Here is an 18105-nt window from a genome sequence, read left to right as displayed (position 1 = left end):
GAAGACGCAATCAAGGGAGGAATGGAGGTTGGAACGGATAGAAGGTGAAGGACATGGGAATAATATGGAGAAAACAGGGAGTGAGGGATATAAAAGAAAGGGGAGGAGAAAAGGGTAAATTGATGAGCGAGAGTTGTGGTGCAGCGGCGGGGAAGTGAGAGAAAAAAATATCTTGTGCTGACCGCGGTGCCTTTTTGTTTGGTGGGGATAGATAGATAGGAAGATATATCGGAAGAAACTTCCAGACCCCCTGCCCAGGGCCATGAGAAAGAAAGAAGAATAAGATATTTTCACCCTCCCTCGTGCAAATGACACCTCAATTCCCGCAAATTACATCACCGTGCCACTCATCATTTCATCCCTTCTTATTTTTTTCAATCAAATATAATTATTGCTACGTCGAATTCTTCTAATGAGTAATTTCGTTTCACTTTTACATGTGTCCCCATTAACAAACAACAACACATTCCATTTCATACAAAAGTATTTTTTGTGTCTAATGTATATACTTTGGAAAATATTTTTTAACCACTTCTTTTAACCGTTTTTTTTATAATAACCTGTTTCAAATCAACCAATAAAATAATAATATATAATCTTTTATCAAAAAGTTCTTAATATATTATAGCCTATATATTTAATAAAATAAATTTAAGAAGACGAGGAATAATTTTGTTGTTAGGATTAAAGAATTTCAAGGATGGAATAAATTGAAAATTATTGAAAGTTTGTTAATGATATAATAAATTAAAAAATATTTTAATTAATAAAAATATATGATTGTTAATTTATTCATTTCATATAAATTTATATTTAAGTAATGAAAACAATATTAAAATAAAATTGAAATTATCAATGATAAAAAAATAAAATTAAAAAATTAAAAGGAAAATTTGTAAACGAGATTTATCGGAATAAATTTGAAATATATTTTCTTAAATAAATAAATTATTATTAATAAAAAAATATAAAATTGACCTAATAAATAAAATTTGTTTATATTTATAATTATACTCAGTGTTAGGAATACTTTTGTATCACTGGAACAAGTAGTATAAGATAATTATTAACAATAATTTAAATAATAATATACAAATTATTACTTAAGAAAATGTATTTCAAATTTATTTCGACTATCTTTTAAACTTTTTTAATTCTAATATTTTTATTATTAACAATTTTAATTTTATTTTAATATAATTTTCACTGCTTAAATTTAAATTTATATCAAATTTTTTCCTAAAAACAAACTAATGATCATTTATTTTTATCTATTAAAAAAATATTTTAATTTATACTCATAATGTCATTAATAAACTATCACAAATTTTTATTTTAAATTTCTTTATTCATCTCTTCAATTTTTTTAATCCAAACAACATAGTAATTTTTATCTTCTCAATAATACACATTTAAAACAAAAATACCTCTTTTATTTCTCAAAGTAGACCGAATCACTGAGGATTGTGTTTTTGGAGGGTCAAAATTCTGGCTTTATCTTGTTTTTGAGCTGGTCGCAACTTCACTTGAACTCAATTTTATTCAATAATTTCTCACAACTATTAAAAAAAATCTGTGGGCAACAAGTCAAAATTTTTAATCCAATATTACGAATAATTTAGCACCATCCCAATTTAAAACATGGAAGTGCTGAAAACAAATTGAGATAATATTTGTTCAAACAAAATATAATCATTTTAGACAACATAGTTTACCGATAAGAAAATAAACAACACTAGGAAAATATTATTTCAATTAAGCAATTGTGATATATACAGTAATCTTTCGGTTAAATTTGTATGAGGGTCGGTCGTCCTTTTTTGTTATGTTATTTTTTGATTGTTCAATACTCTTTGAAGATGTAATCCATTCCGATGGGTGGTTGACTTATAGAAGACTTTCGGACGCTCAAGTGAGATATCTTGGTCTATATTTTATTATAATAGATTAAGATGTTTTTACCTGGACATTAATCCTATATTTATAGGACTTATGACAATCAAGATCATTAATTAATATTGGATATGACAATAACGTCTATATTCATATTTGATACAACAATCAAACCATTAATATTTAATAATATACCTGTTAATTATCCATAAATACCGTATATTTCCCACTTATATGGTCAATAAATGTATTAATTAGTCATTAATGACATCCATCTTACCTGACTCACAATCATTGAATTACCGGGTCGGTGTAGATGTCCCTCTCCTCGGATGGTCGGCTACCTATGTATAGGACAATTAATATAAAAAAAAGGCAACAGAAGAAAAGAATATTCAAAAATTTTCAAAAAATAATAGAAAATAAAAATTAAGTCATGACTGAAGAACAACTAAGTATAAATAAATTGATTTCTATTACATTTTCATTCTCTTTCCATATAAGACCTCACGATAATATTTTATTTTGAACTGAGATATGTGGCAGCCATCGTTTACATTTTCCATGCCTCACTATGCGTGACAAATATTATATTATGGTACCAATTTATCCATAGTTATTTTAATTACTTTCCTATAAAATATATATCTTGAAAATTTATATTCTCTTACTCATTTCATAGATAATTGAGTGCGTTTCATAAAAAACAATTGAAAAATATTTATAGTTAATTATTTTTTAGTGGTGTGTTTCTTCATAGTAGAATCACATTATTTTCAACTACATTAATTCTTTTTTTGCACTCAAATGATGAAGAAAATTTGCTCATTATTGACCCTCAAAGTACAAAAGTAATAGATCGATAATTGGCTAAAATTGTACGATCCACTCATAGTTATATATGCTTAGTTTAAACTGGGGGATGAAAATTAAAAATTAAAAAGAAAAAGAGAGAGAAAGAAAATAGGAAATATTGTTGTTTAAATCAAAGAAAATGAGGTAAAAAAAAGGCAATAAACAAGTAAAATGTTTATAAGTTATTTGATTTATATGATGACATAAAAATTATTAATTAATATATTTAGAAAATAGTAAATTCCTCTTAAATTAGAAATGAAATTTAATTACATTTTACAAATTTAATTATAAATTAAAATGAAGAAAAATCATCACAAGATCTTTAAAATAATTATAGTTTATAACAATAAATCAAAACCGTTTCACAAAATATCAATATTTAAATTATTTAATTTTATTCGTTATTTTAATTATTCAATTTATTATAATATAAAAATGGATAATGTGAGGACCTGGAAAATTATAAGGCCATTGGGCCCTAGTTGGAGGCAGTCAGGCCCAGACTAAGGGAACCTTAACTTAGCCAGGGTCATTCCCCAAAAGCTAGAGTAAATCCATTTCTGCCTTTCCCTTTCTCTCTCTAAAAAGAAAACATTTTGCCCTAAACTCTTCTCTGCCTTCTCTCTAAATTTTTCAGCTTTTTGAACCGTTCAATCTTGGGTTGGAAGGTGCTCAGGCGTTCATCTCACCGAAGGCTTCCTTTTGAACCGATCGCATTTTCGATTGGACCAGGTTTGATTCAGTTCTCAGTTAGTGAAATACCGTGAGGGAGCGTCTCTGTGAGCTTGGTAGTTCGACTTTGAGGTAAGGGGAGCTAGTTCTTTGTTTGAAATTATTTTGAGATATCTGCATGTTAAGTCCTGAATTGGTGTGTTGACTTGAACTGCTATGTACTGTTTAATTATGTTTTGTGATGAGCATGTTGATTTGTATCTACTGGATGTGTGGAAGTTATGTAACCATAGTGTGCTGAACTTTGTTTGACTTGAATGAGCATTACGTTGGCTGTACTGGGTTTCTGGATTTGAGTAAGATCTTTGGGAAATAATTAAAATGGATGGTTAGTGGATACATGTACTGCTTTAGGTTACTGTGAGGGAAGTGGAGTACTAAAATTGGGTGAATGGGGTCTAGAGTACTATAAGGCAATTAGGACTTGTTGAGAGCACTGTGTTGGTAGGATAGAAGAATCTTAAAAACCTGAGTTGGCACATCCCTGATGATAGAGCAGTCCTGGCCTGGTCCAGTACGTTGTGAATAGTCATATGTGTTGGCGGCGAAGGTGAGACTGATGCGTTCAGACGTCTGATTCTTCTCCGGTGACCAATTGGGCAGTTGGGATAGTTTAGTTGAGTCAACAGAACTAGTGAGGGGTCAGAGAACTGAGTAAGTCATGAGATAATGGTTGAGATGAGAATGTGTTCATAAGTGGCAAGGATTGATGCTTTAAATGGTAAAACTGAATTTAATCACTTTACATTAATACTAGGGAGGGTTTGGATCATCTAGACAAGAAGAATTACCAGTAATAATCGAATAAGAGGTCTTAGAAATTAACCAAGAGTCCTAAAAATGGTAAGGGTTAGTGTAAGTGAGTGATTATGCAGAATTCACGTACTGCAAATTATGCAGTGTCGCTATAGCGAGACCCTGAAAAGGGGTACTCACTGTTTTGGAAATTCGCTGTGCGAGTTAGTGCGCTGTGCGAATTTCCAGAGGGTGATGCTCACTGTTTTTGGACTCGCCATGGCGAATCCTGTCGCTATGCGACTGGTGGTGGTTTAGGATCACTGCCTATTTAATTCGAAGAGCGAGTGAGGTGCATAGCGAGAGGTTTGAAGTGATGTACGCTGCGAATCAATTCGCCATGCGAAATAGGGTGCGCTATGCGAATTTTAGCGGTCCTTTTGTCTGGGAAATTCGCACAGCGCACAAGGGGGGGTGCGCTGAGCGAATTATGTGTCGCAGGTTGAGTGTTTTTGGTGTTTTTGATGTTTTGGGAGTTCCGAATGTCCGTTTTGGACGTTCTTTAGTTCGTTCTGGGGGTTTTTGACCCTTCCGGATCCATTGGTGAGGGTCTCCAAGCTGTTTGAATTACTTAGATATTGAACATTAAAAGTCCTAAAGAAGTTTGTGTTAATACGTGATGGTTTTGTGAAAGTATGTAATTTATGAGTTGTGTTTATGACATGGTTGATGTTGTATGATGATGTAAATGAATATGAAGAGGACATCTCGGGGAGAGATGGATGAAAGTGATGTGTGGGGTGATGATGTTGTTCTGTATAACTGTATGGAGCTTTGAACTGGTATGTCTATCCCTAAACTCAAAGCATCGTTCATGCTCAAATAGAGAAGGACAATGTGAGTGGTGAGAGTAGAGGGAGGTCCTCGTCTATAGTCTTAGAGTTTAGACATAGACAGATTTGGGGGATTTACCTTGCTAGTGTTGGGGAGTGCTCTACGCAAGTGCAAAGACGACCAATAGTTCGACAGTTATACAAATCCGGCTGAACTATGCGAGTGTAAATATACTTTAATTTTTTTTGTATATGTATCTATGTATGATGACATGAATTAACTGTGTTATGAGATAACATGCTTTTTATATCTAGCTCACCCTTGCATTGTATGTGTTGCATGTGTTTGTCTTCTCTCTTGCGATGATCATCCAATCCTTTGGATGTGAGCAGTAGGTGATGATGTACCATTGGAGCAAGCTTTGGAAGTTGAGGAAGACCCAACCCCTAGTGCTTAGGATTTCTACTAGCTCTTATTTTAAATAGCTCTTTAATTTGGAAGACTTCTAGCCTTCATTTTATCATGATCTGTATTTTGGAAACACTCTTTAGGTCCCATTGAATCTTTATTCAATCTTGTATTTTGGAGAATTATGAACTTGTTCTTAAGTTTTAAGACTTCCCAGACTTGGATAACTGTACTCCTTAATCCTATCTATTGTGTACTCTTAACTGCTTTCTATTATTATAATCGATACATTCTACATATATACATTGCTATATATTTTGGGATGTCACAGATAATAATGAAATATTAAAAACGATTAAAAAATATAAATTAAAACTCACTGTGGATTATTGATTTGAAAACCATAAAAACGATAATACTTCAACAAAATATTTATTAACTAATTCACTGTTTTATAATAAAATGTTTAGTTATATAGAATTAAACAGAAATAAAAACTTCTTTTTAACCGAAAATAAAAACAAAAAAAGTAACAAAAAAAACAAGTTTATAATAACTATATAATCCTATATATGATACCATAACATAATAACTTGTTTGCGCAATATTCCAAGAAAATGTTTATTAATTAAAACATAATATTTCAAGAAAATGTTTATTAATTAATTCACTGATTTATAATAAAATATTTAGTTATATAAAAAAACTTCTTTAACAGGAAAAAGAAGCGAAAAAGTAAAAAAGAAAACATCAATTTTATAATAATTATATAATCTTATTTCTAATACCATAACAGAATCACTTGTTTGTCTTCACATTTGAAAATGCTGGGTTCAACCTCACACTGTGCAATGACATGGAAAGTGAAAGGGAAAAAATTGCATGTGCTAACTCGCTTTCCCCCAAAACTCACCAGCTTTGAAATAACACAAAAATGTCGGACCCACGATCCTCACGTTTTTATCATCTATTAAAATAATATAATTTGATTTGCACATCTTCTTTTTTCACAACAGGAAATTAACAGAAACAAACACCTATTTCCAGAGAACAAATGTGAATTTTAAATTTTGTTACTAAAGCATTTAGAAAATAGCAGTCCTAGCTAATATTGACAAAAAGTTTTTCAATTAACATTAGAAAAAAAAATTAACAGACTATTGACAAAAAATAATATATGAGTTCATAAAAAATCATTGCTGATATAACTTTCTTTTTTGCAATAGACATAATTGAATAAAAATATAATACCAATCCACAATAAAATAGTCTCTCTGAAATTAATTCGAGAAAAATTTAACTAATATCAAGAAAAAAATAATATTGGTCTAAAAAAAATATTTTAAGAACTCAAATCACAATATAATTTTTATTATCATCAATAAATAAAACAAATCTAAGACGACATCAATAAAAAATTAGTATCCTGATGATATTTTGATTTGACTAGTCAAGTTGATAACATCCAAAATCAAAATCCAACCGAAGAAAAAAATATGAAAAGATGGAAATTTTCGAATTCGTATCTTTTGAATAAAATTTAAAATTTCCTAATTTTAAAACAATCAAATTACTTTAATAAAATTCTAAACTTTTAATTTCTTTATCTAAATAACATATTTTTTCCATAAAAAGATTAAATGATTTATAAAAATTAATTATCCAATTAGAATTTTCCATCCAAATAAACTATAAATTTATAGTATAAAGGTGGAATTAAACTTAATTTAATCTCATAAGTCTACTTGGTAAAATGAGGTATATTATATTTTAGGCACGTTTCCAAACATGGGGCACTCTCAACAATTGAAAACTCTAAATTAATTCAACAGTATCACATTGTTAAGAAAAACTACTCTTTGCTAAATTAAAGGTTACATTCATATATAGGATCATTTGAAAAAACAATCACGTTTTAGTGTGTCATGCAACTACTTATAAAAGTAATATTATATTGTTGAGTTAAGAAAGCTAAGTTGGCTTAACAAGACGAACGATACATAATTTGATTTGTTTAATTTGATTAATTAAATTCAAAACATATTTAAAATTAAATGTTATAAAATTGCCCAAAAAAATCAAGGCATAAAATTTAAAGCCTCATAAAAGTCGAAATAGATTTTATCAGAAAATCGTAGTTTAAAACACAGCATATACATTTTGCCATATTTTTATTACAGAATTGTGCGTTACTGTTAAAGCAAAGAATGGAACAGATTTTTACTTAAAAAATTAAAACGAATACTCTTCAAAACTACACATTAATATTAAAACTCTTGAGGTTAAAGTGCAACCATTAGATTCCAGCTTCAGTATTCGCAGGAAAGAATTAATCTGACCAATTGCAACCATAATAAGTAGAAATCAAATCAATGAATTAAGAAATATACTATAATTGAGTATTGTCCTTGAAATAGAGTTATAGTCAACACTGGCGGCGAGAAAGCTTTGGCCTTAGCTGCATGCAATGTGACCCATTTGAAAGCACTTACATTCCCTTTGTTTGATGAATTCAAAGCACGGTTTCTGTCAGGTTCTGCTTCATCATTATTACATGGAGGGAGCAAAGGGTTTAGGTCAGGTGGAATGGATCAAATTCATCGTTCTGTGATAATTCATCAATCCAGTCTGAAATGAAAAATAAATGTATTAAAGTAAAACACATCCGCTTTTAAATTGTTGATGGAAATTGACAGATGGACTTAATGCATGGTAGTACCTTGCTGAGCAATTGCGAAGTCAGGCAGTTGAACATCTTGATCTGGAGCACCATTTATCAGCTCAATCTGCATCAGACCTCTCGAACTTTCACATGCTTGCTGCCATTGAGAAAAGATCATTCCATTAAGAGCTATACACTGCTAGGTTTGTTATGATAATATATATACGAATCAAGAGATGAAGCAATAAGATTAAAATATAGAAAAGAGATTGTGAAGCAGTGAATTCACTCCAAACAGTTATACGTGGAATTGTTGAACCAACCATCATGAACAAATTTAAATTCGGAAATTGGATTCTCTTATGCAATCGACCTGTCTGATTCAAAAGACAAAAACTAGAAAGTATACGAAGAAAAAAAAAGGAAAATGACGGAGAGAGAAACAAAAAAAGTTGTATACCCTTTTGACTGATAGAGAAAGATGATAACCACAAAAAGAAAGAGAAAAAATATGATATGCAGATATGTACCGTCTGATCGGAGTTGAAAGTATTATTCTCTGATAGATAATTTTGTCCTTCAAATAATATGGTTTCAGCAACACCAGTCTCAGCATGCTTTGCTTTCTTAGCCTGCTTATAAATTTCTTCCCGGGTTTTGGAGGAAATCTTGCCGAGTTTCTACGCTTGCACAAGAAAAGATTCATCAGATGAAATTTTACATACCAAGTCGTATAACCATATATTCAAATTAAATTACGCTGGCTCCAAAAGAAAGAAGAATGAAATAATTTTGTCTATGTATATAAACGATTCCAATAAGTTATCTTTTGGGGTTTTTATTTTTTATTTATTTAAACTAATTTTACAATACAAATATATTATCTTTTTGTTTTAACTTTTCTATCCTAAAAGTGTTTTCTTCCTTAATACCTCTTCCAAAGATAATGGATCGGTTTCAAGCTCCTTCAAAAAATCGCCAACAGTATGTATCCCGTCCTCAGAAAGCAGCTCAAAAATTTTCCCTTTTTTTGATATATGTTTAAAATGCCATATTTCATCACTGAGGGTTGGATCCTTTTTCTTGTTCACTGCAATGACCAAACCACGAGTGAGTCGCACGAATTATAACCTAAAATGAATAATATTTACAGCGAATAAATTCGAAGTTAATCTGGGATTACACAAGATCCCATTAATGAACATTTAAACCCTAATGAATGAGTAATCTAAAAGCTGGAATATAGTTAAATTTAACATATAATTCCGGCATGATTTGCAGAAAAAGTAAAAAACGAAAGAAGTGACACAAGGGTGAATACTTACACTTACTTCTGTAGTCCTTGACTCTAAAAGGTTTACTTATACCTTCCCTGATGATTAATGCGTCATTCATATTTGATTTTGCAACCATCGCTCCTAATCTGAAACGTCCTGTTCTTATCCAAAATGAGTTGTCAGTGAATTCATTGTGGATAAAACCTACTCCATTTTTAAGCGCAATAACCGTATCTCCTTTCAGTAGCTGCCCTTTATTCTCTCTTTGACGTAAGATTTTGGATTTGAATTCATCTTTGCTCCAATTTTCACTGCCATCTGAACCAAACTCACCATTAAGGACGCAAATCTCTACCTTGATCGAAGACAGTGGATCATTCTCATCAGAGACTATAGACCGAGATTCAACATCGAAAAGAGCGACCTCAAGAGGATTGTTGTCTCTAGCTTTCAATTTGGACATAGTATAAATTGTATCAGGCAATTCATTCCTAAAAACCAGCTTCAAGAATCTGCGGCCTCCAGATATTTCAGTCTGAGTACTACTTATTAGTCTGCAACAAATTTAAAAGACGTACCAATCATAATTAAAGCACACAAACAATTAATATCAAGACAAAAAGAGAAACAAACCTTGCTAGTTGGAGTTCAACCACCTCTCGTGTCTGGTAAAGGAATAACGACATGAATCAATGACAGTTGTTGTCGTTAACAACATACGATACCCTAACAAAGAAAAATTGATAATATTCTTACTATATTTCGAATTGAATCTTCCAAGTAGGGCATCAGTTCATTCCAATTGAGAAGCAGAAACATAGAACTTCGAGTGATGCTGCAGATGAATAAAGTAACGGTAACTAACAACAACAATAAAACATCATGCAAAGGAATTTTTAATTAATGTTGCAGAATTCGTTAAAAGAATTCACATCAGTTGAGATAATATTACCGCCATGTTTCCGATAGTTGTGAATTCTGACGACTCCGCTTTTGATCACCCCTTTTGTCCTCCTCTTGGGATTGTCTTTTTGATTCCATCGGCTTCAAGACAAAGACGTCAAGAACAACAATAAAATCAGATACTCAATCACTAAAGATAATCTTTTAAGTGAATCTCGGAGTTCGGTATGGGGTATGTTCAAAATAGAAAGGTTTATATTAAGGTTCAAGGTTTTTTTTGAAGGTTCGAGGAAATGTTTCTCCCAAGGATAATTTCCTAGAAGGTGTTTTTTTAATGCTTGTTACGCTTCCTACTCTCTTCTCTTTCCCTCCTTGTATCCTAGACACGCATTGCTGAACGCGTTTTGGGATGGTAAGATATGAGTCTTAGATTAAAGAAATTTATCCCAGTTACTCGTGGCTGTGGCTGCATGAAGGAAAATGACTGGCTAGAAAAACTGGTAAACGCAGAAAAAAAAGGTGTTTACTATCACTGTTATGATACTTAATTAAAGATTCGCACAGGTAGTAATAACTAAGAGTACTGCGAAGTAGTGGGGACGCGATTTTTCACAAAAGCGTGTACGAAATCCAAGGACCGGTAATTTGCAGTATTTCTTACGGTCGAATGTCTTGATAATATTAGAGAAACTGCGACACTTTAATTGTGTAACGCCTTCAGTGTACAAAACGAAGGATCATATTTAACACAGAAAAACTTTCCATAGCTGAAAACTGATCAATTTCCAGATCATTCTTTACTGAGAAAATTGTTGGGGAAGTTCGTAATACTGTGACGGTCGAATATTTTGCACGTACAAGTCCAGATGCATAACAGTTTCAAAGCTTTCAAAACTAATATGCAATATTTCGTTAATTGAACTTGATTGTGGAAAGAGTTGTCACGCGTTAACTTTTCCACCATTCCCATTCGTGTAAAGTTTATGAAATCAGATTTTTATTCAGCAACAATATTTTTCAACTATCACTCAAACTTAGGTTTCACTCGCACAACCATCATTGAAGATTGATCTTGGAATTTGTTGGAGGTGCTTGTTTTACAGCTCTAAAATTTGATGCTTTGGTTTCAGTACTTCTGTAAATAAAAGCATTTCAATATTTTAACAACTTTTTTAAACAATTTTTTACAATAAATTAAGTGTCACTATTTTATTGGGTTCGTATTCAGCTACTTATGTTTTCATGCATCTATTTACATACGGTTATCAACATCGTTTGACTTAAATAAAAACTGTTGGCTTATTTTTGTAGTGGTGAAGTGTAAACTTGAATAATAGTTTGGAGAGCTCTTAATATGGTGCATATACGAAATGTAAGACTAAATATTAATCTTAATTAATTTTGATAGTGGATAAAACAATAGGTATAAGATATAAGAAATCTCTCTAGATTCATACTCATATCATAATTCTTATATTATGTTAAGAAATAAATTTAAAATCTTATACTATTTCACAAAATTAGCTTATAAAATAAAATTTGTATTCATTTATATATTATAAACTTATCTTCAAGGTTATCAAACTCGAGAGTGAGAGTAAAATAAACTCGACTGGTAAACTCAACTCGTAAACTCAACTCATAAGAGTTTATTTCAGATGAAAAAAAATTATATAAATAATATCTTAATTCAAATAAGTCTACAAAATGATATAACTTTAAATAAATAAAATTTATAGATATATTGTTCATAAAAATAAATATTGTAAAACATAAATACTTGGATTATTGTCATTAATTTTGATGCATTTCATAAAATATATAATAAAGAAAGAATTAAAGCACTAGCAAGGACTTAAGTTTTATTTTCCTATTACAAACCAAAACAATGCTCAGCTCACGACTTTGTTAAAAAAAAATAACTTCACTCAACAGTGAGTGACGTAGTGGGAAGGAGGCGAGATCAGTATGCGCGACGGCAAGCGTGACGGTAGGCGCAACGCGAGCACGAAACAGACATGACAACGACCACGAATGGAGCGCAAATGGAGCATGAACAGAGTGCAATCGAGCGCACGCGACGACGACCTAAAGGAGGTGAGGCGATGACGATGACCATGGAGAGAGACAGAGGGGCGCGAGAGATAGTAACAATCAGGTCATGAAACCCTAAACCCCAAACAACCTCATTTTTCTTAATTTTTTCCCCTTTCAAACTCGCTAAATCGCTGCAAACTCGCAATTTTACACGATCCTACCGATTTCAGAGTTGATTCTACCGAGTTTATGTAAAAAACGAGTTTACTTTCGAGTTAACTCAGAAGCCATGTGTGAAAACGTAAACTTGTACGAGTTTACGAATTAACTAGAGAGTTTGATAATCATGCTTATCTTATCTCTAACTGATTTGAAATCCTCAATATTCATATTAGAACATCGCATCTAAAGTGAGTATTTTAGTAATAACTATGCATGAATATCTTAATTAGTGATAACTTTTTCTTTGTATCGTGTTCTCCAATAGGACATGTTTTTTTTTTTTTAAAATGGAAGATTTTTTTATACAAGAAGTCCTTAAACTTTGGATTATTCACCTATTTTATATCATTTTCACTCTATCACCAAAATAAATCTTCGACTATGATATAAATTGGAATTATTTTTTTTGAGAAAAAACACTTAAAATTTTTGGCACCAATGAAATGTGAAGAACTTCAAATAAGACATCGCGACACCTTCAACCTATGATTCTTCTACTTATAAATTTATTTGTATCCGGTACATGATTTCTAACTCATCTTAAATTCCTACCATTAAATGAATTTGTGCTCGTTTGGTTTAGCTATCGTGCATTTCTGTCAATTTTATTAAATAAATTAAGGACAGACAACTCAGGACAGAATAGGTAACAAGATGGCCAAGGTTTCCACTTGATTCATTTTATGATTCTGAACTCTTGATTAAGAATCATACTTTTAAATAGAAACATAAATATATGATCAGTTCAAAATGACAAAGTTATACGTTAGGAATGCATAACCCGGTATTGAGCGTAAGCATGACAACATGGACAAATACATAAAAAGAATTATAAAACTGAAAACCATTACCAAACTCAATCATGTGACCTTACATCTTGACCTAATCAAAGGAGAAGATTTTCATAATTCGCAATATATACTCATTGCCGGTAGAAAATATACGAATAGTGCAAATCAATGCCAGAAACGAATGCCTAACAAGTAATCAATTTCAAGGTGAATATGGCATCTTTTCAATTAACAAAATTTTGATAATTTCAATTTGATATACAGTATTGCAAAGGTTTCATGAACCAGGAATATCAGGACGGTGAAAAAACTGCGATACTCATACATGAGTAAACAAAAGGCATAACATGATCACAGATATGTTCTGGTGAGGAGGCCCAGACCCATCATGAATTTATGGTCAACGAGTGCTTATAAAGAAAATTATGAGCTGGTATTTAAATCACGGGTTGTTGAAGGGTAAAATATTTTGGAAATTCATGACTGGAAACAGAATATTTTTTTTCATCTATTTTTTCTTTATGACATTACGTTACATATTATATATTTTTTATTATTTTCTCTCTCTAAGTGTCTACTCTATGTATACCGTGCATATCTAATTTTCTCGTACAATAAATTTCCCACCCAATTTTTCTTTTTTGTTTTTTCTCCTTGAATTGAAATTCATCATTTTCCATGTTAAAGACAGTCTGACGTTTGACCCAAAGGAAAAAAAAAGAGAGCAACAGTCCAAGTAATTTCTTATTTGAATTTGAAGGAAAAATGAAAAAGAACAAAAAAAATAGATATGCAGATAGGTGTTGAAAAGAATATGGATTGTCTTTAGATTCATGGTAACTTGAAGTGGTGAGAAAGGAGTAAAAACCTTGAAGTTTCGTTACTGTTTTTATTTACAAAAAAGTATGCGAAGAAGAGAGAAAATTTGAGTAGTTGAAAAGATTTATAAGCTGAACGTTATAGAGTGTAGAGATGAATGGTAACTGACCTGCGCAGAAGCTGCTGCTTTGATTGAACGTGAGAAAATTCTTCATGGCCTTGTGTACGCACCGGAGAGAAGAACAAGAAAGAACCAAGGGTTTGGGTTTTTCAAGGTAGCAGCAAAATATGATTTGTGTCCTTTTTCTTTTTTCAAGATTTGAGATCTGGTATAATGATATTCTGAGGAGCTTGACTTGCTCGGTCAACTTCAGCTATTTATTTCTATTTTTAAATGCTCTTCATTCTTTAATTAATTCTCCGTCCTTTTCTTTTTCTTATCTCTTCAGCTGGATTCCCCAGATTAAGACCTTCTTTCACACAATAGCTTGGACTAGTTTTTGTTTTTTTTTTCTTAACTACCCTATGATTTATGGTCCCATAATTAGTTCTGAGCGCGAACAGGCAAATAAGAGGATTACGAGGATAAAAATAAAATAAAACTATGTATGTAATTTGTAATATATGTTTAGAATATTTTAAAAGATTCAAACCTCCTCAATGGAAAGCAGTCTTAACCGAGAACATTCCAAAAAACGCAGCGATATCGTTAAAAAACATTTTGTCATGTCATTTTGTCTGCTGTCATTTTGTCTAATGTCACAAATTGGCATGACATTTATAAATTAATAGCTGATTAACGAAGTACAGAAATTGACTTGGGAAAACGCAATTGAAGAAGCAATCAAAAGAAAAACGAATTCAATCCAATTCTGACCGCAAAAAGAAAATTGGTTCTTCCTTTAAGCCCTATGCGGATGTATGAGGAGTTTGAAAGCATTTCTGACTTTCTGCCAAACCGTCTTGGCTTTCCCTTTGCTTGCCATATACTCAGCAGTGTTGGGCAAAAAGGAAGGGCTGTCTTGGCTACATGATGCTCCATTGTCACCACATAGTAAGGGGAAAAAATTCGGTTGCTCCCACTGGTCAGGGTTAGGAGTAAAGTAAGTTTCAAATTCGTCGAAGAACGCCGGCCAGCTATCATCTACGATTGATGTTGATGTTTCCAATTGACCTGCACATTCATAGGATAAGCATACAATGAGTCAATAATGATCACCACTTACCAATCATACTAAACCAAAATTTCAAGGCTAAGACAGAACATGTATAAATAGTCAACATTTCCCTACAAAATTCTTATTTTTGAGTGACATAAAAAAGAAAAGAGAAGACAGATACAAGTGATCAGGCAGTTGCAGACCTTGATATGGAGCACTGTATGACACCGCCTGTGTACCTGCTAACTTCGACACTATGTCATGTGTCGTTGGTGTGGCAGCAATTGGCTCCAGATCCTCCAGATTTGAGTATGCTTCCACCTTCATTCTTCCCACAAAACGCTGGCAGTTACAATGCATCTTGATCAGTTCCAATAAGAGGTAGATGAATCGTTAAAGTTAAAAATCTGAATAAGGCAGTAAAGTTCATTCCAGAAAGTTGCACAAGCCAATGGAACCAACACATAGAATAGGATATAAAATTACAAACCTCCTCCTCCGAATTCAGAGATTTCAGAGAACGATGTTGGCCGTTAATAATGACCTCCACAAGCTCATAGATGCAATTAAAGACAAGGGAAACAGATTTCTCTGGTTCCGTGGCACGATACGTGTACAAGTAGCGCTCAGATTCATCTAGTTCACATTCTTTAGCATGTTCAATGATTTTGTCCCATGTATTAATCTTGCCGAATTTCTACTTTCCACATGTGAATATCAGATGGACACATATACATGTCAGTACTAACTACTACACTATCAAGTTAAGCGCATCATCAAAAAAGAACCAAAGTACATAATCATTTGTCCACACGTAAGAATGTTTAAAAAGTTTTATTTACCTCCCGTAATAAACCGATTGTGTCCCGCCGCAAAAGATCCTTCACAGTCTTTATTTTATTCCTTGAAAGCTGCTTGCGAAGCTCACCCGCTTTTCCAATGTTCCTCAGACGCCATACTTCATCGTTCAAGGCTGGACGCTCGGATTTCCTGGCCACTGAAATAATCAAATACACATCGAAAATTAAAATATTTAAAAAATTATTTACCGGAAAATATGAAAATGATTATGGTAAAGGACTTACACTCTCCACGTTTATCTTTGACCCTGAAGGGTTCGCTTATGGCTTCCTTGATTCCTACTCCATGGGAGTTAGATCCCACGATTTTAACTCCCAACCGAAACGTTTTGTTTCTTGTGGTGAAAGAATTATCAGTAATCTTAAGCCTCTTCTTATCGATAAAACCAACCCCTTTTTCAATTTTAGTAACCGTGTGTCCTCTGAGTAATGGTGCCTTCCCCTCTCTTGGTTTCACAATGTTGCCATCAAATTCCTCTGCAGTCCAGTCCTGACTTTCAAAAGCACCATCCAGCACATAGATCTGAGCCTTCATGCTGGAAAATTCCTCTGTGTCAACGCGTTGCTGCGATGCAGCATCCCGCAGCTCAATTTCAAGTGAACCACCGTCCTCAGCTGTGAGATTGGCCATGGTGAAAATTACTTTAGGCAATTCATTGACGAAGCACAATTGGTAAGCTCTTCCTCCAGAACTGCCACCCTGATGGTTATGGCAAAATCGACAACTAAATTGGAAACAAAAAATTAATCACAATCAGTTTATGTGTAGAAAAATAGAGTGTCCATGGAGAAAGAAAAAGTATGTGACAAGAGAAACAAACCACGGAGACACGTGACGCTCTAGCATAGGTGGAATCAACTCCTCCATCTAGTTAGGGGAACGGAACAACATAGAGTTAATATAAAAAGCCTGGTTGGTTCTTTGTAATAGGAAGGTTAACGACACAAATTACACAGTTTTTAAATTTCTAGTGTACTTGAGTCAATAACGAATAGAAGCTTATTGTATGCTTACCAATTTGCGAAGAACAGGTTCCAAAGCGGCACTGCACAATAACCACAAAAAGAAAGGAAAAGTTTAGAAGAAGGTGCTTGGAACGAAGAGAGTTAACAGACATGGAAACAAACACTGACATGGTCTCGTCCCGTCTTCTTTTAGCAACAGTTTGAAGATGGGTGTCGTCGTTATTGTGATGATCCTCCTCGTCAAAGGTTCTTTTTGGTGCCATTTTCCCTTCACAAGCTTCAAACACTCGCTACCAACCAAACGAATCTTTGTTCACAACAACAAAAAAACCAGCAACTGTCTATAACTGCGACTCTAACTATATACAACAAACAAACCTCACTTCACTTTTATAAGGGTTGTTCACTGAGTGGTACAAGAAGACTGGTGCTAATCCTCCACGCGGACTTTTCTTCCTTCAGATCACTTAAGATTAGATAACCGCGCTGCATTAAACAAAAACCGCGTCGTTGGTATTTTTGGTGAAAATACATAGAAAAACATTTGCAATTTCATCATTTCGTGTTCAACTTTTCTTCTTCTACACTTGTTGGGAGGTATAAACAATATTTTGTTATTTTCATTTTTTATATTATTTCCTGTTGTTTTTATTCATTTCTTTATTTTATTTAGCCTTAAATATCATATAAAGGTCTGTATCACACATCTCAGACATATTCAGCTACTGTTGTAATTTTTTTTTTTTTCTGAAAAACGGAAGTATGTTGTTAAAGCAATCATATACGTGTAGATGTGCAAAAGTAGATTACGTGATTAGTATTTAAATATATATATATATATATATATATATATATATATATATAATTTAAATAAAAAATATTTAATAAGTTTAATTCTAAGTGATGTAATTAATAGCTTACTTTTTCATTTTATTACTACTGAAGGTG

The 18105-nt window shown here is 32.5% G+C and overlaps 2 protein-coding genes across 4 annotated transcripts; both read right to left on the bottom strand.

Annotated features, from left to right (window-relative positions):
* Positions 1-7702: 7702 nt before the first annotated feature.
* On the bottom strand, positions 7703-14477 carry LOC124838970 (calmodulin-binding protein 60 B-like). Its single transcript, XM_047314703.2, has 9 exons — positions 14341-14477; positions 10352-10443; positions 10156-10234; positions 10033-10064; positions 9448-9953; positions 9055-9212; positions 8653-8802; positions 8180-8279; positions 7703-8088 (listed from the first exon to the last, which is right to left on the bottom strand). Exons 2-9 carry the CDS (start codon positions 10438-10440, stop codon positions 8033-8035), a joined length of 1170 nt encoding a protein of 389 aa, XP_047170659.2. The 5' UTR covers positions 10441-10443; positions 14341-14477; the 3' UTR covers positions 7703-8032.
* Positions 13890-17733, bottom strand: LOC124838947 (calmodulin-binding protein 60 B-like). Of its 3 annotated transcripts, XM_088116766.1 has the most exons (9): positions 17536-17729; positions 17326-17447; positions 17207-17237; positions 17013-17059; positions 16417-16916; positions 16174-16328; positions 15822-16028; positions 15535-15673; positions 13890-15345 (listed from the first exon to the last, which is right to left on the bottom strand). In XM_088116766.1, exons 2-9 carry the CDS (start codon positions 17418-17420, stop codon positions 15074-15076), a joined length of 1446 nt encoding a protein of 481 aa, XP_087972892.1. In that variant the 5' UTR covers positions 17421-17447; positions 17536-17729; the 3' UTR covers positions 13890-15073. The 3 variants fall into 3 exon arrangements, with proteins under 3 accessions (XP_087972892.1, XP_047170634.1, XP_087972893.1); XM_047314678.2 differs by having other exon boundaries at positions 17326-17729; XM_088116767.1 differs by lacking the exon at positions 15822-16028 and having other exon boundaries at positions 17326-17733.
* Positions 17734-18105: the final 372 nt, after the last annotated feature.

Source organism: Vigna umbellata, chromosome 5 (assembly GCF_029865625.1).
Source record: "Vigna umbellata cultivar VRB3 chromosome 5, Vumbellata_1.0, whole genome shotgun sequence".
Taxonomy (NCBI): Eukaryota; Viridiplantae; Streptophyta; class Magnoliopsida; order Fabales; family Fabaceae; genus Vigna; species Vigna umbellata.
The sequence above is the reverse complement of the archived record's forward strand: the minus strand, read 5'-3'. Positions and strand labels throughout refer to the sequence as shown.